This window comes from Hyperolius riggenbachi, chromosome 4 (genome assembly GCF_040937935.1).
Source record: "Hyperolius riggenbachi isolate aHypRig1 chromosome 4, aHypRig1.pri, whole genome shotgun sequence".
Classification (NCBI taxonomy): Eukaryota; Metazoa; Chordata; class Amphibia; order Anura; family Hyperoliidae; genus Hyperolius; species Hyperolius riggenbachi.
This window is the reverse complement of record NC_090649.1, coordinates 263,894,516-263,918,422: the sequence shown is the minus strand read 5'-3', so window position 1 is coordinate 263,918,422 and position 23,907 is coordinate 263,894,516. Positions and strand designations below refer to the sequence as shown.

Here is a 23,907-nt window from a genome sequence, read left to right as displayed (position 1 = left end):
ATATGCTGTAAATAATGTTTTAGAGCGAAGTTGAAATGCAGGGTTATATTCCGCTTTAAGCTCATCCAGAGTGTTGGGCCTTGTGTCTCTCAACTTTCTCTTCACAATATCCCACAGATTCTCTATGGGGTTAAGGTCAGGAGAGTTGGCAGGCCAATTGAGCACAGTAATACTATGGTCAGTAAACCATTTACCAGTGGTTTTGGCGCTGTGAGCAGGTGCCAGGTCGTGCTGAAAAATGAAATCTTCATCTCCATAAAGCTTTTCAGCAGATGGAAGCATGGACCCACTTTTGAACCAGAAACAGCGGCAGAAGCGCCTGACCTGGGCTACAGAGAAGCAGCACTGGACTGTTGCTCAGTGGTCAAAAGTACTTTTTTTCAGATGAAAACAACTTTTACATGTCATTCGGAAATCAAGGTGCCAGAGTCTGGAGGAAGACTGGGGAGAGGGAAATGCCAAAATGCCTGAAGTCCAGTGTCAAGTACCCACAGTCAGTAATGGTCTGGGGTGCCATGTCAGCTGCTGGTGTTGGTCCACTGTGTTTTATCAAGGGCAGGTTCAATGCAGCTAGCTATCAGGAGATTTTGGAGCACTTCATGCTTCCATCTGCTGAAAAGCTTTATGGAGATGAAGATTTCATTTTTCAGCACGACCTGGCACCTGCTCACAGTGCCAAAACCACTGGTAAATGGGTTACTGACCATGGTATTACTGTGCTCAATTGGCCTGCCAACTCTCCTGACCTGAACCCCATAGAGAATCTGTGGGATATTGTGAAGAGAAAGTTGAGAGACGCAAGACCCAACACTCTGGATGAGCTTAAGGCCGCTATCGAAGCATCCTGGGCCTCCATAACACCGGAGCAGTGACACAGGCTGATTGCCTCCATGCCACGCCGCATTGAAGCAGTCATTTCTGCAAAAGGATTCCCGACCAAGTATTGAGTGCATAACTGAACATTATTATTTGAAGGTTGACTTTTTTTTGTTTTAAAAACACTTTTCTTTTATTGGTCGGATGAAATATGCTAATTTTTTGAGATAGGAAATTTGGGTTTTCATGAGCTGTATGCCAAATTCATCAATAAGAAAAACAATAAAAGGCTTGAACTAATTCAGTTGTGTGTAATGAATCTAAAATATATGAAAGTCTAATGTTTATCAGTACATTACAGAAAATAATGAACTTTTTTCACAATATGCTAATTTTTTTTAGAAGATCCTGTATATAGCTCTTTCCCTACCTCATCCATGTTCAGATTTCTGAACGAGAGGTAGGCCTTGTGTCAATCACTATGCTGATACAGCCTACTGTCGACTTGTTGTTCACAGGAAGTGGAATGGCAAGACTACACTTTCTAAATAGAATACTGTCAGTGCAGAGGTCTTGCATTTGTATGGTTATATTGGGTTTGTGTACAGCTGCAGGCAAGCACAGCTATGAAACAGTAAAACATCCATTTTGGATTTAGTAGGGGCTTTAATGTGAATTTATTTGGACTGCATCACACCACCCAAAACCTTAGAACAACAGGATCTAAGAACTTGATAACCTCCAGTGACCAACTCAAAACTTTTGGAGCCAGATCCTTCTGTCAGGTTGCCCCTACCCTCTGGAACTCCTCACCACACACCCAATCAAGTCAACTCCATACCTGGAGGTATTCAACCACCCTGGTGTTTAGTTTTTTTGGGGCGCACAGCCGCGGGTGGGTTTTCTAACCTATTTTTTTCATCATGTAGCTAGCCTAGCACTAGCTACATGATTGCCCCATCCCTGCGCCATCCCTCTCACCCCTCCGATCGCCGCTGGCGATCATAACCAACAGGAAATCCCGCTCTGAATGGGATTTCCTGTTAGGGCTTCCCTCATCGCCATGGCGATGATCGGAATGACGTCATCGACACCATGACGTCAGGGGGAGTCCCGATCCACCCCATAGCGCAGCCTGGCGGTGATTGGCCAGGCTGTGCTGAGGGTCAAGGGGGTCCTCTTTCGCGGTGGATAGCGGCGGCAATCGGATACAACATGTAGCTAGCAAAGTGCTAGCTACATGTTTTTTGTTTAAATGTAAAAAAAGACCGCTCCTAGCCGGAGCTATCCACCCCGGCGTTCATGGACAAGCTAAGCTCGTCCATAACGATAGGGTGGTTAAGTCCAAACTGAAAAGCAACTATATTGACCTGAGACATATGCGCTTTGAGTCCTATCAAAGAAAAGCAGGTTACAAATGTTATTGTACTGTATTGTATAATTGGTGATGCATGACATCTTTTTCTGTCTGTACTTCTTTGCAAATGACAATGTACGTGGAGCTCCGCTCACAACCTCCATCTGCCGACAGTGCAGGAAAACAGGCTGCCAAAACCTCGAATCCAAGACTGTGCAAAAGTGGAGTCCACACAATGTCGGTAGAATCTGTATATCTTTACTTAGTCATTACACACAACAGGCTAAAACCATGTGGTGCTGGTTTTAGCCTGTTGTGTGTAATGACTAAATAAAGATATACAGATTCTACCGACATTGTGCGGACTCCACTTTTGCACAGTCTTTGCGAATGAGTTATTAGAGCAGCACAAACATTACTAAAACAAACTTTCCAGCAATAACCTAATTCATATTTTACATGTCCTAATTACCATATTAATCTTGTATTCTTGCAAAGATAATGCAGTGATGCTGACACCATAGATTAAAACTGTGTTTCAGAAGCAGGCATAACATGTTTATTCTTTTGAAAGATTTAATGACTTGAGTATTGCTATTTAGATAAGTGTCCGATGGTTTGCATGGGAATTTATTAAGCTCTAGAAACAGTGCTATGAGAACAACTGCTGCACACCTAAGCATATCTTTTCTTTCTTCTGCAGTTCAAGAGAATAAAAATGAATGAAATCCAAATGACCCCGTGGAATATAACCAGTGATCTCCTCAACAAATCATGGAGTGAAAGGAATAAATATCATTTCATTAATACTGCAGAAACAGTCATTCTCCCATCTTTTATTGGAATCATCTGCTCTACAGGACTGGTTGGAAACATTCTAGTATTAGTCACTATTATAAGGTATGGAACATGCAGAATAGAATTCGGTTTTGTGATTGCAACAGATTTGTAGTCATGAATTCAATGGACGATATTCTTGCTTTTATGCTGAAACTGTATAAAACTTGGTCAGAACAGAAATTCTGGGCTTGTATGCTAATATGCATAGAGAAAGGCTCTCCACCACTCTGCACTAGAGATGGCCCGAACGGTTCGCCGACGAACGGTTCCCGGCGAACTTCCGGGGTTCACGATCACGGAGAACCGCAAACTTTTCCGGAAGTTGAGTTTGCCCCCATAGTGCATCATGAGGGTCAACTTTGACCCTCTACATCACAGTCAGCAGGCAAATTGTAGCCAATCAGGCTACACTCCCTCCTGGAGCCACTCCCCCCCCCCCTTTATAAAAGGCAGGCAGCGTCAGGCTTTGGACTCACTCATGTGCCTGCAGTAATTAGAGAAGGGAAAGCTGCTGCAGACTCTCATAGGGAATCTTAGTTAGGCTCTTGTAGGCTTCTTAGCTTGCTCCTTGCTCATTCTTATTGCTAAAAAAAAGCACCCCTCAACAGCTCTTTTGAGAACTAATCTTGTTCTTGTGATTTTTTTTTGTGTGTGTGTGGCCCACTGACACTTGTATTGCATAGACAGCCTTGGTAATTTCTACTGTGTGTGCCACTGCCAGGCCCAGCACATTCAGTGACTATTACCTGTGTGTGTGCCAGGTGCACATTGTAATACCCATCACTGCATATACCTACCTGTTGTTCACTGTGCACCCACCTACCTACGTGAGCACACACAGTGTCACTGTGCCTGTCTGGTACCTGTCTGTGTGTGACAGGTGCACATTGTAATACCCATCACTGCATATTCCTACCTGTTGTTCACTGTGCACCCACCTACCTACGTGAGCGCACGCAGTGTCACTGTATCTGTCCGGTACCTGTGTGTGTGTGACAGGTGCACATTTGTAATACCAGTCATTGCATAATTGTCACAGTACCTGTGTGACCGCACGCTGTGTAACATACCACTCCGAGCATACCTGTTAACTGCACCTGTGTGACAGCTGCACATTGTATTGTAATACCAGTCACTGCATACCTTTCACTGCATCTGTGACTGCACATTGTATCATACCTGGCAGTCAGTGCATACCTTTCACGTGAGTGGATGGCAGACTTGCCCTCCATAACAGATTCTTGTTAAAGGTAGTAAAGTCGATCAGTGTCATATACAGCAGGGCCTCGAAAGTCCTCCTGTATTGTTATTTTTGTCACTACCTCAGGACTTGCATGCCATGCCTGTCGCCTTCCTTGGATGTGTGGTGGTAGCCGTTTCTCAGGCTCCAACTCCGGACCGGAATCGAACCCTGACTCCCCAGCCGTACACTTTCTTTAACAATGGTAGAGAAAGAACCATCGACAGTATGAGCAGCGATGGACAACTGGGTGCGCAGGCTTAACCTGTGGGCAGAGCTGTCACAATTTGCCATCCAACTACTGTCTTGCCCTGCCTCAAGCGTCCTGTCAGCAAGGACCTTCAGTGCAGCTGGAGGCATTGTCACTGAGAAGAGAAGTCTCCTAAGTCACAAAAGTGTTCAGTGCCTGACCTTTATCAAAATGAATGGATCCCAGAGGGCTACTGCCCGCCCCAAGACTAAGTCAGTCCCCACACACAGCATCTCTGTCTGCACGCCGTGTGACTGCCTGCCCCAAGACTAAGTCGCTCCCCACACAGCACCTCTGCTCGCAGGCTGCTTGACTGCCTTCTCCACCACCACCAACAGGGTCCAGGACTCCAGGTAGATTCCTGAATTTTTAAGGCCGCTATAATAATTTTTCTGGTGCGTGTACATGCCTGCCCATTTTTTCTGGCTGCACTGCAGCTGCAACAACAAAACAAAAGGCATGTACATGTGGCAATTCCCATTTGTGATCATTACCTTGCCGCAGTAAAGAGGCTTGCATATCACAATGAAGCAATCACCGCCGGCTATATGAGTGTCCCGGGGGGGGGGGGGGGGGGAGGGCACATCGAAGATAATAAGGTTGTTGCTTCATTGTGGGCAGACCAAATTTGATCAGCTGGACAGTCACGGTTGTTCTATCATTGAGCTACCACAGCCCTGCAACCATATGGGCTTGAAAAGTGCCGCGGCCTGCACTCTCATCATGGTGCGCACCAGTCCAGCACGGCCGTCACTACACAAATAGCTGTTTGTGGTGCGTTACAAAGTGAGTTTGGTGTGTCAGTGTGAAGCAGTACTCTAATTACACTCCCTGATTGATGTATACACATGCAAGATGTTTTAAAGCACTTTAGGCCTGCAATTTAGCATTCAATGTGATTTCTGCCCTTAAAACGCTGCTTTGCGTTCAATCCAGATTTTTCCCCGGGACTTTTGGCATCTCACCCACTCCACCATGCCCCCCTCCAGGTGTTAGACCCCTTGAAACATCTTTTCCATCACTTTTGTGGCCAGCATAAATGTTTCTAGTTTTCAAAGTTCGCCTCCCCATTGAAGTCTATTGCGGTTCGCGACAGTTCGCAAGAACCGAACTTTCGTGGAAGTTCGCGAACCCGGTTCGCGAACCGAAAATCGGAGGTTCGGGCCATCTCTACTCTTCACTTAGAAGAATCTCTAGGTTGCCAATTCCATAACCTACAAACAACCTTCACTCAAAATAACTGAAGAAAAGGAGGTAATCCACTAATTGAATGGGAACCTGAAGTGACAGTATTAGAAAAGTTGCTTTGTTAGCTTTGTAGAAAAAAAGGCTACTTGCTTGGCTGTCATACTAGAGATGGCCCGAACGGTTAGCCGGCGAACGGTTCCTGGCGAACTTCCGTGGTTCGCAATTGGGGTGAACCGGGAACTTTTCCGGAAGTTCGGTTTCGCTCCCATAGTGCACCATCAGGCTACATTCCGTGCCATCAACCCCCAATATTGTCAGGACGTAATTGACTATATAACACAAAACACCTCATCTTTCCCAGCTTCTGCATGGAAGTGTGACATATCTTCCTTCTCCTGCTCTGATTCTGGCACCCCACTTAACACTCAGTCAGCCGCCACCACCAAAGTGCCATCACCCCAGGGCTCAGCGGTGTGGAAATTTTTTTGTGCGTCTGCCTCAGATGAGAGCAATGCCATCTGTACTCTCTGCCACCAAAAATTGAGCCGTGGGAAGACCAAGACCTGCGTAGGGACAACTACCTTACGAAGGCACGTGATTACAAAGCACAAACTGCAATGGGATGATCACCTGAGGGAAAACCGCACACAAAAGCAAATCCACACACCGCAGTGGAAGATATGCAATTTTTTCCCCAAAAAGGCGATACCCAAACTGTACCGTGATGTTGAAGGCAAGTGGTGTCATCTCTGGCACACAGCGTTGGGTCAAGGGACCATCTGACCACGTGGTCTGCAAAGCACGGTCAGGCCTGCCCAAAGACTAAGTCAGTCCCCACACACACCATCTCTGCCTGCATGCCGCGTGACTGCCTGCCCCAAGACTAAGTCACTCCCCACACAGCATCTCTGCCTGCGGGCCGCTTGACTGCCTTCTCCGCCACCACCAACAGGGTCCAGGACTCCAGGCGGATTGCTGAATTTTTAAGGCCCATGCAAGCAGCGGCCGCTATACTATTTTTTCTGGCTGCACTGCGGCTGCAACAACAAAAAAAAAGGCATGTTCATGTGCCAATTCCCCTTCGTGATCATTACCTTGCCGCGGTGAAGGGGCTTGTGTATCACAATAAAGCAACGACCGCCGGCTATGTAAGTGTGTCCGGGGGGGCACACCCAAGATAATAAGGTCATTGCTTCATTGTGGACAGACCAACTTCGATCAGCTGGACAATCACCTCAGCCTGGCAACCATATGGGCTTGAAAACCTCTATCACCTGCACTCTCGCCATGGTGCGCACAAGTCCAGCACCGCCGTCACAACACAAACAGCTGTTTGTGGTGCTTTACACAGTGAGTTAGGTGTGTCAGTGTGAAGCAGTACTCTAATTACACTCCCTGATTGATGTATACACATGCAACATGTTGTAAGGGCTCGTTTCCACCATAGCGAATCCGCATGCGGCGCCAACATGCGGATTCGCTTGGTACATTGAAGTGGCCGGGGCTGTTTCCATATGTGCGGCGTGTGGGAGCGATTTGGCGGCGGGCCAAATCTGCACGACGGGACCCACAGAATTCGCCTGCGTCGGGAATCCATGCGAATCGCCGCTAATGTATTTAATAGGAAAAACACATGCGTTTTTACCCGCGATTCGCGTGCGATTTCGCACCTTTTTCAATGTTATTTTGCCCTGGCAGAGTCATGGTTAATTTCGCATGGCACCCTGCCATGCGAAATCGCATGCGAAATCGCGGGTAAAAACGCATGCGGAAACGCATCCGCATGCGTTTTTACAAGCGTCGGGATGCCGGCAAAATCGCGTTGCAACAGTGGAAACTGGCCCTTAAGCATGTTAGGCCTGAAATTTAGCATTCAATGGGATTTCTGCCCTTAAAACGTTGCTTTGCGTCAAATCCAGATTTTTCCCCAGGACTTTTGGCATCTATCCCACTCATCCATGCAAAAACTCAGATGTTAGACCCCTTGAAACATCTTTTCCATCACTATTGTGGCCAGCATACATTTTTTGAGTTTTCCAAGTTCGCCTCCCCATTGAAGTCTATTGCGGTTCGCGGAAGTTCACACGAACCAAACTTTTTGTGGAAGTTCACAAACCGAAAATCGGAGGTTCGGGCCATCTCTATGTCATACCAATTCTCTCCCTCTAATACCTTTCAGGTTAGTGATGAAAATGAGTATGTAGATCAGATGTTCTGACCCTCCTCTGGCTCAACTAGCCATATGCTTATTTTGGATGTGTCACTCGAAAAGTACTGAAATCAACTCAAAACATTAGCTTGGTTGCCAAAAGAAGTGAAAATGGCTGCTTCCATATTTTTCCCACTTCAGGTTCCCTTTAAACTAACGTTTTACTAACACCAGGGCCCATATGCAATTCACTTTTTCACCTGTGTTTTCTCCTAGGAGATCATTTTTCATTTTCTATTAAAAGTCATTTTTCAGCACTTTGCAATTGAAAAAGTACCAAAAAGTAGGTGAAAATTACTATTAAAATTATTTTGAATATTCTCTTGTTTGCGGATAGTTTCAAAGACACTTTATTGACAAATTTAAAAATATCACCTAGTAAAAAACTGAGGAGAAAAAGGGAATTGCATTTGGGCCCAAGTCTCTTATTTCATTCACTTTTTTCTAATAGGTCTTCTCCTTGGAGATAATTTTTCACCTTCTATTTTTAAAATAACTGTTTTTGCACTCTGCAATTGAAAAAGTACTAAAAAGTAAGTGAAATTGTATTGTCAAAATTATTCTGAGCATTTTCTTGCTTGCTGGTCACTTAAAAAAGGCTTTCTATTGAAAAGGTGTGAAAATATCACCTAGGAGAAAACTTGGGAGAGAAAGTGAATTGCATATGGCCAATGACCTCCCTACCCATAAATAACAGGAAATCCTACCCAGAATGTTATCTTAATAAAGCCTTACACTTAAACACATATCAACACCATAAAACAGTTACGTAAAACGGTTCTAAGAGCATCTACAAATATAAACCTCACTTTTTACCTTGATAAGAATTTGGAAAATCCTTTTTTTTTCCTTTTTTTCACAAAAGGGTAGAATAGATCCATTTTTATTGATGGCTCTAATTTCCTGCTCTCATGATCACCATATTTAACCACTTCACCCCAAAGGGGTTTTTACCCTAATGGACAAAAGCGATTTTCACCTTTCAGAGTTCATCCCTTTCATTTGCCAATAGCTCAATCACTACTAATCACAATGAAATGATCTATATCTTGTTTTGTTTCAGCACCCATTGGGCTTCTTGGGGTTGATATTTGTTTTCAGTAATTACTTTATTTTCTATGCATTTTGAAAGGGAAAAACAAGGAAAAAATGAAAAAATACACTATTTCTCAACACTGCTACTGTGCATAAAACCCACACATTTTATCCACCTATTTGTTCTGGTTATCACAAGATTTTAATTATGACCCTAGTACAAAGTATGGTGACAATATGTCATTTGTAAATAAAGGTGTATTTTTTCTATGGGTTTTTTTCCCACTATTTTCACGTGCACAGTGGTAGCAGCACTGTTTGACTTATAAAAATGTCCTGGGGCCATTAAGAGGCTCTAGCAGGATGTTTTTATAACTTGTCATTAAGTGGTTAATTTTGAAGTGGTGGAAGTCCCGGAGGCTGGAAATGAGGAAATATCTTGCTGTATATTTCCACTGTATGTTATTGTTTTGTTTGTTCTGGGCATTTTCATTCTGAAACACTGATTTATTTCTGAAAATAGAGAGCACTTTCACTACTGAATATGATGGATCAGTGCTCTACGAAAATTTATGTCTCATTCGGGTCTCTCTTATTCCCATTGGATGCCACGACCATGAAATGTAAACAAATTGGGTAATAAATCTCCATACATTACAGCATTATGGAAATTTTAATTTGCAGATTTCCAGTTTGCTTCTTTTTTATCGTTTCTTCTACTTTTCATGATTTTTAGCCAAATGTAAAGTGTAAGCTCAATGGAAATATACATATTTGCGTTCCAATTCTGAAACCTGCAACATGCAGCATTGGTGCTACACCAAAAGTTAATTTCCCACAGCCACTTACATTTTACAATACTTATTTCCAATCCAAACTCTTTATGCATTATCTACAGGCTGACATATTCCTGGAAGCTAGAAATAGACATTGCTTGGAACTCTGACAGAGGCATTCCCATTTGCTACACATTGCTTTTGAAGATGTATGACAGAGATGCTAATCTGCATTTTAAGTAATACTTTACATTATGATATTTAAATGCACACCGCAAGTGAGTTTGCATATATAAGAAATTTCAGCGGTCTGCCTTCATACTCAGTCAAAATCAGGCAAATGTCTTTCATTAAAGATAGTAATTTTCAATCCTATGGGCTACGTCAGGCTTAGAGAGGTTTGTATCAGCAACATTTCTCTGTTAAATTTGCACTGTAGTTACTGCTCATACTAGCCAATGAAAGAACTGCTAGCCATGTCATTCCAACAATGACACATACACAAAACATTTATATCGTGCTTTTCTCCTGGCAGACTCAACAATGCTTCATGCATTTGTACCGCAGCCTCAACAATCTGCTCTTTCAACAGCAGATTGTTGCCACATTAAAAGTCCATGCTTTAAGTTACTGTTGACAAATTTAGTAATAACTCCACTATATAATGTTATCTGTATCTGTGCTGTAGATATAAATGAGATATGTTGCTGTAACAAATCCCTTTAGGTATGATATAGGGTATGATATAGCCCTTAGGGTGCTTGAACAATGTCTACCACTGTCCAGGGCACTCGTCATTAAGTGCTGCCCATTCAAATGAATGAGCAGCGTGGGAGGGGGTGGGGCCTGATGCTGGGCCGGGTGGAAGAGTGAGCCTGTAGCTACCTTCTCCCTACCAAGACCTGTCCTTACTTGCGGACTTATCCCACCTTGCGCATGAGGCGGACATTTATCCCTGTTACAGTGCTGCTCTCCGTGATCAACAAATTTCATTCCGTCCCGTTTAAACTTCTGGTTCAGAACAAAGGCACCCTTTTCATTTTGAAATCTGTTACAGAGGAATTTGATAACCTGAAAAAAATGGAATATCACTCCCGCAACTTCGGGCAACCAGCAATGAGCATCCCCAGAAATCTGCCACTCAACTGATGGAATGGTCAATAAAATCTGTTCCAGCTGCAGAAGGGTACCATACCCGATTACCATTGGAGTGGTGCCCTTTACTTTTGATTAATTCCAGTCCCAGGAGACTTCCTCCTTAGCAGTGATGGCTCCAGCTTCAAAAAAAAAATTCGGGGGGGGGACAAAGGGGGCATGATGGATGGCTGGTGGGGCCCATTTGGCTGATCAAAATCAATGTTGTATGGCAAGCTTTAGATATTTGTTTTGCCTTACTCTGGTGATAAAATTAAGGCTAACTAGTTCAGTAATGTTAGGAATAAAATGTAAACACCACAAACAGAACTCACAGGCTTTTGAGCACAGCAGACCTTTGCTTTAAACTTAGGCTGACATGGAGAGTTTTTTACAGACCTTATCCAGTTCATTGTACACTGCCGAAGCCTGAAAACGGTTAGCTGTATGTTACTGAGCAGGGGGGGGGCACAGTTATTCCCAGGGGGGCCAGGGCCCCAGCATGCCCCAGTGTAGCACCGTCCATGCCGCCTAGATGGATCCTTGGCTGTTTGTTACCAAGGAAACAGAAGACCATCTGCAGGTCTTTACAATCCTGAGTTATGATATACCCTTGTTTTGGGTTGTTATTACTCGTAAGCACTCCTAACTTTGTTCCCTTTTACCATTCTTTACTTCTGTACCCTTTCTTCCCAGGCTGGATGTCTTTTTCTTTAATTTCTCCTTGAACAAGTTATTGATGTGTTACATATTATTGATTATCTATTTATGGGTTAACCTGTTGCTTACACATACTCCTCTTTTTTAATGTCTCTTAAAATACTGACCCTCAATGTGAGAGGTCTAAACTCCCACAAAAGAGGTTTCTCCTCTGGAAACTATCTTCTAAATGTAACCCCCCTCTCCCCCCCCCCCCCAGCTCTTTATCTTCTATAGTGTCTTGGGAAAAAAGAAAGAAAAATAGGAGTTTGAATAGCAGTACGTGACACCCTTGGGTTTGAATCTATTAATCTATTGCTTCACAATACAGTAAAAATAGCCGTTTTATTGCTATCACAAGGAAATTTAACAATGCAGTCTATATATCATAGGCAATTTGTATGTCCCCAACATAAATCATGTATCCTTTATTAACAGGAACATGTCCAAATTCACTAAATTCTCTCAGGGCCATCTCTTAGCCACGGGCAAACTGCTTCACTATGTGCAAATCTTCATCTGTTTACCTTCTCTAATCTCTACCACTTTACACAAATTTGAATGATATGATGTTTGGAGGCGATTTTACCCTGCTGAACGGTAGTATTCCTATTTTTCTAGCTTTCACAAATCTTTAACCAGAATAGACATTGTCCTATCGGATAAAAATACCCTCCCCCAAACTAAACTCCTCTAAAGGAACAAGAGTATGGTCTGACATGCTCCAGCCTCAGCAACCATTTTCTTCCAGAATTTTCCCCAATCCAGGGGTTCTTGTAGGATGAACAAGATGGTGCTAAACTCTAATTTGTTCTCCCTCTCACTGAAACAACTCCTACTAGATTACTTCCATACTAACTCTACAGAAGCTATGAGCAAAATCACTTTCTGGAACGCACACAAAGCTTTCATTAGAGGCCTTTTTATTAAATATAGCTTGGTTCTTAAAATAGACTGTAAAAACAAAATAGATGCCTTATTAGGCCAAATTAAGTCCCTGGTAATTTCCCTAACTCCAAATGAGATCTCCATCTCTGAATTGTAACTCCATAGACATACCCTAAGCAACCTTCTGCACCAGCAATATGAAAAATGGCAGTCCCAACTCAGAGAAGCTAGTTACTCTGAAAGAAATAAAGCAGGATAGTGACTGGAATTAAAAATCAAAGGCTGAAGAGTTTTAGAAGATCCTTTAGATTAGGCACCCTATCTCTGGTGTTACTCACCAGCATCCTAAAATATAGTAGACGCATTAGCTTATTATTATGCAAAATGGTTTTATATAAAGATGGCAATTCAACCCATCATTCCGATGCCACAAAAATCAATTATTACATTAGTAGTATTAACCTCCCATCCATTTACCCTGAGTCATTAACAGCCCTCAAAGCACCATTTCAAGAGTCTGAAATAGCTTTCGCGATTAAGAATCTTAACACAGACAAGGCCCCCGGAATTGACTTTTTTAAAATTAATATTACAAAAAATTCCAGGAAATACTCCTTTTGCTAATGCTTTCAATGAGGTAGCTATGTCTGGCAACTTCCACCAGGAATCCCTGGTAGCTAATGTCATAGCAATTTATAAAGAATGCAAGGATCCACTGGAACCTGAAATCTACAGACATATCCTCTTACTGAATTCAGACCTGAAAGTTTATGCTAACATTATAGTGAACAGACTTATGCTGGGAATACACGGTACCGCTTGACTGAGCCATTTAGATGGCTCGATTGATCATGTACGACATGTCCGATCACCCACCCTATCGATTCCGTGCCTGATACCGCATGGGGGACAATGGAAAAAGATAAGGAAAACGAGTAGAAGATAAGAGAATCGGCTGCAGGGTCGAGCGGGGAATCGATTGGGCGTCAGAATCGAGCCACAGAAACGCACCATGTATTCCGAGCATTATGCCCCCCCCCCCCCCCCCCTCACCTTCTGCACTAAGATCAGGTGGGATTTGTCAGAGGCAGAGTAACTAATGATAGAACATGAACAGCAATCTCTGTTTCCTGGGATGAGGAGAAGGCTTTCAACAGGGTTCAATAGACTTATCTCTCTCAGGTGCTGATCAAATTTTGTTGTGGTGGCCTTATCCATAAAGCTATTATGACCCTCTATTCCTGTCCATTTACGGCCCATTTTGTTCAGGGGGGGGGGGGGTGCAAAAACTGCCTGTGTGCCTGGGCGCTGAAAACTCTTGCTACACCACTGCTAATACCAGATCCCTGATAGCTGAGAACTGGAAATCTAAGTATAATAAACCCTCTATACTGGAAATCATGAGAAAAAAAGACGGAGAGGAAAAAAAAGAGGAAATCCTGCTAAAAAGACGTTAGCAATTTGAGGCAACTCTGTTAGCGCCTTTATAAACATCGTTACCACTTGTAAATTTATCTTTCCTGACACAAAACGATCGAGTCTCAGAACTACAGTCGCCCTTGAGATTAATATTTATCCTTAAAGGGAACCAGAGATGAAGACAATCTGCAAAATAGAAAAAGATTTTATACATACCTGGTGCTTCCTCCAGCCCCATCCGCATGGATTGCTTCCACGCCGCACTTCTTGGCTGCCTCTATCCACCGGTACCGGGTCCCGCCACTTCCGCCGGATGCGGCCAGTTGTACGCATGCGCAGGGGCTCCCTCTGGCTCTTTATGCATGCACCTGCACAGTATGGAGGGTGCGCACTGCGCCTGCGGCGACTGGCTCGACTGGCCAAAATGACGGGACCCGGTACCGGTGGACAGAGGCAGCGGAGGACAGCGGCGTGGGAGCGATCCATGCTGATGGGGCTGGAGGAAGCCCCAGGTATGTATAAATATATTAGTTATTTCATCTCTGCTTCTCTTTAAGGACCTCTTCCCCCCCCCCCCTAATTTTGCACTGGCATTACCGAGTTACTTGTTCGATTCACCCTCCAAGAAATTCCTAGATGTGTGTGCACATAATAAAGGTTCCTGTTAAAAAGGGCGCCAGATATTAACGATATTGAAGTTATCATTTAGTAAAATGGGCACCAGGATATGTAGTAAAAGATCATTGATGATGCTGATATTCTACTAATACCCACTGTAACCTCTATTTTCACATTTAGTAAAATAAGCACCAGTAAAAGTGATAAATTACAGTTTAATTTACTGATATAGTACTACTTCATTCATATAGTAAAATATCTTTAATACTTACCGATATTTTACTATTACCTAACCTCTCACTACTCTCATACAGAACCCTCTCCAGTTGGTGGCTAGCCTTAACCCCACTGGTGGTGCTTAACCCTAAGACCCCCTTGGGGTTGGCCAACGCTAAGATCCCCCCCTGGTGGTACCTATCCCTAACCTCCCCTGGTGGTACCTAACCCCTTAGATCTCTCTGGGGGTGCCTGCCTAACCTTAACTCCCCAGAGGGAAAAAATGTACACAAAAAATGGGGATTTTTTTGTGTACTATAAATGAATATATGATTCTTTATGGTTTCATTTAACGTACAATAAAAAAATGATAATTGGGGAGTCAAAACATAAAAAATAGTACGTTTGTTGAAAAACTTTAATTTGTAACCTACACAGTAGGTGAGAATCATGGAAGCTGCTTGTTGGGGTGCAAAAAGTTGAAATGTAAACATTTTTTTTTCTGTGAAAGCATAGGTACCAGTTTTAGAAACAATTATACAGTTTAAGAAATGATTATCTGTTAAATAATGGGTTATTGTAATCAATACATTTGGCATGGAACTGAAAGTTACAGATAACAAGCGATATAGTTGTTTTATATTTATGAGGCACCCTTATATAGTTGCTTTATATTTATGTGGTGCTCTTTTTATACACTTAGCGCCAGTATATGTTTATGTGACCAAAATTGTTTTATAATGATTTATCATCATGGAAGGTATTATTTATTTTTAAAGGACTATAGTGCATAGGTACATGGAGGCTGCCATATTTATTTTCTCTTAAATAATACCAGTTGCCTGGATGCCCTGCTGACCTATTTGGCTGCAGCAGTGTCTGAATAACACCAGAAATAGGCATGCAGCTAATCTTGTCAGATCTGACAATAATGTCAGAAACACCTGGGGCTTGATACACAAAACGGTGCTAACTGTTAGCACGCTGTGAAAAGTGATTCATGCGAAATTTCAAGTGATAACAGTTTTTACATGCAAAAATTCGAGTTCGCTGGTTAACGCAAAATGCTAACGCACACATTTTTGCGCACCGAAATCGTTTTGCGCACAAACATCTTTTTTTCACTTGAAAATGCGCTAAAATGTGCGAAAAGCCGTGCTAACAGCCGTGCTACCAGTTAGCACCGTTTTGTGAATTAAGCCCCTGGTCTGCTGCATGCTTGTTAAGGTGCTGTGGCTAAAAGTATTAGCAGACGACAGTGATGCTCATCTGAGCTAGGATATCCGAGTTACTCGGATATCCTAGCTCTTTTTTCACTATTCGAGCTCGAATACCGAGCTCGAATAGTATTAGCTATCCGGGCTGTGCTATCCGCACCCGGATAGCAATCAGATATCCGGAGATATCCTAGCTATCCGAGCTCGGATTGCGTCACGAGCTCGGATAGCGTCACGCCAGACGTCACCTCGAGTCCTCACAAGCAAATCAGAGGGCTCCCAGCCCTCTGACTGCAGCCAATCACAGAGGGGGAGCCTGGCCAAGCCCCCCTCTATAAATAGCGGACACCATCTTGCCTCACTCGTCCTGCTTGCGACTTACTGACTGATTGTACTGAGAAAACTGCTCCAGTGCTTTTTGTCTGTTTGCAAGTGCATTGCTATTGTTCTAAACCTAGCGTTTTTACACTCCAACACTTGATCTTCAACTGTATTGCTTTGTATTGTAGATAGATTGTATTTTAGGCAGTTTAGTTTGTGTGATTAGGGACTAGGGAGGGAGACTCTCACTGGTGCTGCTGCAGGCCTGCAGCCAGCAGCTAGGCCCTGTGCCTAGGCAAGGCAGCCTGCCCTGCTTTGTGGTCTAGTCTCTACCTTACCTGTGCTCTCAATTGTCCTACTCTACTGTACTACTACTCCTGTGTTAGATAGATTATTGTACTATTTTGTAGTTAGCAAGGCCTAGCTTTACTGCTATACCTGTCCTGCTGTATCTGCTCTCAGTAATCTAGTCACACCTGTTCTACTATTTAGCTCGATTCTTCTATTGTTTAGTTAGTACACTACTCACTGTACTCTAGTCTGTGTTTAGGGACTGTCAGTCAGCGTCAGCTAGGGTCTTAGTGTGCGTGCGCAGTGCACATCTGCGCTGTCCGCACCCTCCAGTTAGTGCTACAACCGTCCTCCTATTGTTTATATATATCACTACTTCTATTGTGTATTTGCTGAATTGTACTGTAGTCTGACACCGTCAGTCAGCGTCAGCTAGGGTCTTAGTGTGCGCAGTGCGCACTTTCTCGTTAGCGCTACACCGATCTCTGCTGTAGAGTACAGTACACCTGTCCGTCACCTCACACCCCCACCACCACCAGTCCCACCCCATTAAAGTACCACACTTGTCCCACCCGCCTTTACATACATACGTTTTTTTTTCATTTGTATAATATTAAAAATATACAATGTCTGAAACTGGCAGCCGCGGTTTGGGCAGGGGCAGCAAGGGCAGCAAGGGCATCGCCAAGAGAGGAGGTCGTGGGCATGGCAGCCGTGCCACCACCATGCACAGTTCTGCGTCTGCACCAGTGGCTATTTCGCCATTAGCCACTGGCCGTGGACGCCTTGGCCGCCCAACAGCTGGGAGTCACGCTGCAGAGACACAGCAGCAGCAGCAGCAGCGTGTGGCCCAGATGTTACTCCCACCACCAGGTCGTAGCCGTCCTATTGAGGAGAAGGACGCAGACGCTGTGGTGGAACTGATGGTGGATGAGCAGGCCACCATTAGCTCTGGAACCGAGTCCACCTCCACCCCCACCACCACTCCTGTTCGCAAGAGCAGCAGCAGGCGCCCAGCACTGCCTGGGGGAGAGGAGGAGGAGTGCAGTTCTCCAGCCCCAGCGGGCGACACCAGCACCCTGTCACTCAGCACCTTCTTATGGACCCCAAGCACAGAGAAGGTATGGAGTGCTGTTGCGGAAGAATTGGCAGAGGAAGGAATGCTCATGGGCACTTTGGGGGATGATGCTTTCGACAGTCAGAAAGTGGTGATTGTCCATCCGCCCATGCATGCAGAAGGGGAGTTTGGGGGATCCCAGCAGGACATGTTTGCGGAGGGGGAGGATGATGATGACAGGGAGCAGGACAAAGACTGGTTGCCAGGTCCTGGGAGTGGGGATGTCATCAGCTCTGAGGAGGAGGAGGATGCGTCTGCGGGCCTTGCTAGAAGGATCAGCATCGCAGGCATGGGCAGGATCACAAGTGGGCGTGGTATGCAGGCCACACAGCGTGCTGATCAGGAGACGAGTTCTGCCAGTGCCACCACCAGCCGCACCAAGAAACCCCCCCCCCCAACCACCACAGGGAGACCAGCAGCAGCAGCACCTTCCATCCGAAGGGGCAACTTCACCTCCCCAATATGGAATTTTTTCACCCTTCCATATTTGGAGTGCAAGTATGCCACCTGCAACCAGTGCCGCAAGCAGCTCAGCAGAGGGAAGGAGCCCTCTGCGTTTGGCACCACCTCTCTGGTCAACCACCTTGCAGGGAAACACTTTCACGAGCATGAGGAGTTCGTGAAGTTGAAGGAAGCTGACAGTGGCAGTGGCAGACTCGCCACCACTGCGAAGCCGTCGGCAGCAGGAGTGCGTCAGCAACGTACTGCTCCTCCTCCCTCTGCAACTCCTGCCGCCGACACTGAGGCCTGTTCTGGCAGCCAGTCCTCAGTGGCCTCCTCTGCTCCCTCCACTGCTTCCCGTGCCAGCAAAAGGCCTCGCCAGACCCTGCTCAGCGACACCTTCCAGGGGGTGGTCAGGGTTCTGCCTCCCAGCAGCCGTCGCATGCGGCAGCTGAACGGCTTGCTGGCACGGGCCATGTGCTCCCAACTCCTGCCTTATTCCCTTGTGCAGGAGGGGAGCGACATGCGTGCGCTCCTGATGTGTACAGCCCCCGATTGGCCAATCCCCAGCCAACATTATTTTGCACGCACGGCCATCCCTGCACTTCACCGCTCTGTGATGGCCAATGTCGGGAGAGGGCTGGAGCACACGGTGGGTCAACGGGTCCACGTCACCATGGACTCGTGGAGCAGCCGGTTTGGGACAGTCGCTATTTGTCCTTCACCGCGCATTGGGTCAGCTTGGTGGAAGGGGGTGAGGAGGGGGGAGCAGCATCGGCCGGCACTGTCAGAGCAGCAGCAGCACCAACAACGCAGTGGGTGGTGCAACCATGCAGGGTCAGTGGAACAGCAGCAGGTTCCTCTGATCCGCTTCCATCCTCCGCCACACCAGCCCAAACCCCCCGCCTCAGCAGCAGCGTGAAGCCCCGCCACTGCCAAGCGCTGCTGGAATTGGTCAACCTGGGGAAGACCAAACTGACGGCGAACCACGTCCTGGCCAAACTCTGAGAGCAGGAGAGGAATTGGCTGACCCCCAGAGGCCTCAGAGTCGGAGAGGTGGTGTCCGACAATGGGGCAAACCTGGTTGCTGCAATCAGCAGGGGAGACCTGACCCACATCCCCTGCCTTGCGCACGTCCTAAACCTGGTAGTCCAAAAGTTCCTGCGGACCTACCAGGGGATGGACCGACTCCTTGAGGTGGCAAGGAAGGTTGTGCGTCACTTCCGGCACTCGCCTGCAGCCGTGGCGAGCCTGGAAGAGGTGCAGAAGGAGCTGCACCTGCCACAGCACCGGCTCATGCTCGATGTTCCAACTCGCTGGAACTCCACCCTGGCGATGTTGGAGCATCTGGTTGAACAGAGGCAGGCTGTCAGCCAGTACGCTGCACGAGCAACAGTTGCCTCCCTCACTGCAACTGGGCGTGCCGCCACCAACCTCCCGTCCATCATCTCCACGGAGGACTGGGGGCACATGCAGCAGGTGTGCTCAGTCCTGGCACCCTTCCTGCAGGCCACCAACATGGTGAGCAGGGACCATGCAATGGTGTGCGAGTGGGTGCCCATGATGTGTGTGCTGGACAGGGCCCTGTATGCACTGCTGGAAGAGGGAGCGGCAGCCTTGGACCAGCAGGAGCTGCAAGCAGCTTCACAGGCCACCTCTGAGGAGGAGGGCTCGGAGTTGGTGGAGGTCCCTGACCTTGCTGCTGATGAGGGGGAGCACCAGAGCGCAGCTGGACTGGTGCGGGGGTGGCGAGAGGATGAGGTGGAGGGGGCAGAGGAAGAGGAGGACAGCACTCTCGGCTCTGGGGCTGCCGATGATGTGCCAACAGCAGTGTAGTTTCTAGGTTAAATTTCTCCCAGGGCGAGTGTCAAAAAATACGCCCCCCCCCCCCAAGAAATTGTGTGACAGCCACCCTAGCTCCCCAGCTGGCCAACAAACCTCCTTTAGCTCGAGAGCCCCCCTTCCCCCAAGTGGCCCATGCAGGTCTTCCAAAATCCCCTCAGCCAAAGAGACCCCGGTACCCTCCACCCCACCCCCACCTTCCCAAGTAATTGTGTGGCACTGGCAGCCACCCTAGCACCCCAGGGCCCTGACACCCCAGGCAAATCAGGGAGTCGGGCCCACTGCTAAAAACAAACAACCCCCACATCCCCCTCATCATCAGAAGACTCAGACACCTGAAAGATAGTTTGGCGGACTGGAATGAACTACATGCAGAGCTCCCCAACCCTGTCCTCAAGGCCCACCAACAGTACATTTTGCAGAAAACCACAAACATGCAAAGGTGAGGTAATTAGTGTCTCACCAGAGCTGATTAACAACCTCTGTGGATTTCCAAAACACATGCACTGTTGGTGGGCCTTGAGGACAGGGTTGGGGAACACTGAACTGCAAAACAGGTTGGTGGACTGGAATGAATGACAGGACAGGCTCATGGACTGGAGTGAATGACAGGACAGGCTGGTGGACTGGGAATGAATGACAGGACAGGCTCGTGGACTGGAGTGAATGACAGGACAGGCTCGTGGACTGGAGTGAATGACAGGACAGGCTCGTGGACTGGAATGAATGACAGGACAGGCTCGTGGACTGGAATGAATGACAGGACAGGCTCGTGGACTGGAGTGAATGACAGGACAGGCTCGTGGACTGGAATGAATGACAGGACAGGCTGGTGGACTGGAATGAATGACAGGACAGGCTCGTGGACTGGAATGAATGACAGGACAGGCTGGTGGACTGGAATGAATGACAGGACAGGCTCGTGGACTGGAGTGAATGGCAGGACAGGCTCGTGGACTGGAGTGAATGACAGGACAGGCTCGTGGACTGGAGTGAATGGCAGGACAGGCTCGTGGACTGGAGTGAATGACAGGACAGGCTCGTGGACTGGAGTGAATGGCAGGACAGGCTCGTGGACTGGAGTGAATGACAGGACAGGCTCGTGGACTGGAGTGAATGACAGGACAGGCTCGTGGACTGGAGTGAATGACAGGACAGGCTCGTGGACTGGAGTGAATGACAGGACAGGCTCGTGGACTTGAGTGAATGACAGGACAGGCTCGTGGACTGGAGTGAATGACAGGACAGGCTCGTGGACTGGAATGAATGACAGGACAGGCTGGTGGACTGGAATGAATGACAGGACAGGCTCGTGGACAGAAATAAAATAGAAAAAAACGAGAGCCCAATATGGTGTAGTATGCTAAAGACAATTGGTAAGTGGTTTAGTGAGAGACTTTATACTCACAAACATGGGTTACCATTCAGGGTTACCACTCAATAGGCAGGTGAGGAGATTAGACCTGTCCTCACTCAGGATTAAGAAATCGCTCTGTGTAGTAAAGAAACAAGAAAGAGGGTAGCACTCCCCTCAACCAGGAGTGGACACAGAGTATTTGTATGTAGAACAGAGGAGCCAGCAGGATAAAAGTCAATACAATTTTTAAAAATTGCTTTGAGGAAGTGGTGGGCTTGCATCCCAAAAGCAGACACGAGATCCTGTCTTCATATAAATCAATACATTTATTATACGGTACCCCAAAACAGTGCAACACGTTTCGCGGGCCCAGCCCGCTTAATCAGGCAATAAAAGTGGGGACAAAACAGAATTTCGTCAATAGCAGGTGTAGCGCCTCGTGGACTGAAATGACTGACAGACAAGCGACTGGACTAAATGACAGAATAAACACTTGAAGAAAAAGATCATCTGTCTGAGAAAAAATGATAATATGCATATGGACTAGTTTTAGCTTCCATGTATAAATCTTTATTGAATACACCTTAACACAATCAAATCTAAAATTACTTAAAAAGGAGAAAACACAGACAATGGGGGTTCTGGTCCAATCATAATATGTTACAGAGATATCAACAGCACATCTCAAAAAATTTGTGAATAAACAATAAGGCACGGACACAAAATGCTACATATCATATCACCTATCAAAAACTCAGGTACAATATGGCCAAATAAAACTAACACCCTGCACGCACACTACAAGTGTGCAAAAATGTATCATATACTCATAAATACTCCACAAAAACAAAGCTGGATGTTATGTTACCAAGAAAAATCCCAAACCTCTTGCATAAATATCTGTATAAACATATGCTGCTGCACAAACCAAACAGCCCCGTAGTTGTGGCGGTGTCAGAAAAGAAACAGAAATTGGATCTGAAAAATAGTGGATAATTACCTGTTCCGTGCCTAGACCAGTGCTAAGTGCCCCAGGTGTCCCCTCCACGCGTATCGCAGGGTCGCCGCTTTCTCAAGAGGTCAAGACTAACTGACAGAACTGTGACCAATACTGGGGCGTCCAGAGGGTGAGTGTGACGGGGCGGGCAGTAGGCCTGAAAGATAAATCAAATTTAAACCGAAATCGCGATCACCAAGATCACGATTTCAAAATCGTCGAAGTGGCAATTATCGTGATGACGTCATTTCCGCATGGGGGCAGTTTGGAGACACAGCTACAAACTTCCCCCAAGTCCCGGCGGGTCTGCGGCCCGCAGTGTTGGACATACCTTCCACACGAGTCCAATGCTGTCCGTCCTCTATCACCTCTAGGGCACGGCATACTTCCTGGTTCCTGTATGTCACATGACATACAGGAAGTATGCTGTGCATGCAGTAAGCGAAGTGGACAGATGGGCATCGTTGGATTCATGCTGGAAGGTATGTCCAGCACTGCTGCAGCTTGGGGACAGAGCGGGCACAGAGAAAGACAAAAGGTGCACAAAAGGGGAAAGAGAGAGACCCAGAAGGGGCACAGAGAGACTAAGGGGGCACAAAGAGAACAAAGGGGGCAAGAGAGAGACCCAGTGGGGGCAGAGAGACAAATAGGGCGCAGAGAGAGACCTAGAGGAGGCACAGAGAGACAAATAGGACACAGAGGGTGCAAAAAGAGACGGGACAGAGAGGCACAGAGGGAGAACAAAGCTTAATTTAAAGTAAATCGTGAATCAAATCGAAATCGTGATTTGGGACAGAAATCACTCATTTAAATTTTTTCCTAAAATCGTTCAGACCTAGCGGGCAGTGGTGGAAAGAGATGGAAATGTTGAGAAGGAGAGACTGACAGAAGGTGGTAAAAGGGAGAGAGAATGCCTATAGATAAAAGATAACATGACATACAATTTTACCTCTGCCTTTTTGGTGATTAGCCTGGCCTCTGCTGCTCTCTGGAACTCACTGCTGGGCTGTGGGCTGGCTCTGTCCTCCGTGTGATTCCCTCAGACATGCTGGCTCTTATCTGTGTCTCTTATCTCCCCCCTCCTGTCAGTGAAGGCTCACTGCTCCCTGTGCTGTAGCTGAGACACACTACAGATTCTGTCCTTCCTTCTCTCTTGAATCTGTCTCCTCCATCTCTCTTGAATTTTCGCGCTGGCCAGTGACACACATCATGACAGGCAGTGCCCATGGAGGAATCAGGAAGAATCAGGAGGAGGGGCGGCACTGCCTGTCTGTAACAAGATACAAGAGCAGCCATGGGGAAACTACCAGGAAGCATAGGCACCGCACACTAGCAACATGCCTGGCTGGAGAGAGCAGGGGGCGGCGCCGCAGCTTTATCGTGGTCAAGGCAACTATTGTAAACACTCTCTCTCGGAGAGAGTAGTACAGACTGCTACAGAGATAATTTGTGCGGCTGCCCCAGCCCAGGAGGAGTGTGTGAAGCACGGTGATCGTGCTTGTGTAATCAGCCTGCACAGCGTGTCACTGGCTTCCTCTAGCAGTGTCCTCCATGATCCTGCGCCCCCTTCCTTCACCTGCTGGTCTGCGCTCAGTGCAGTTGCACGGCCCGCACGGTGGAAGAAACGGCCCTGGCCAAC

General features: G+C 46.4%; 1 protein-coding gene across 1 annotated transcript in view; it reads left to right on the top strand.

Moving 5' to 3' along the window:
• Positions 1–23,907, top strand: part of MCHR2 (melanin concentrating hormone receptor 2) — a 223,971-nt gene that overhangs the window by 72,755 nt on the left and 127,309 nt on the right. The window contains exon 2 of the mRNA XM_068279420.1: positions 2,877–3,073. Coding sequence (XP_068135521.1) covers positions 2,892–3,073 — 182 coding nt within the window. The 5' untranslated portion in view covers positions 2,877–2,891. The remainder of the gene's footprint in view (positions 1–2,876; positions 3,074–23,907) is intronic.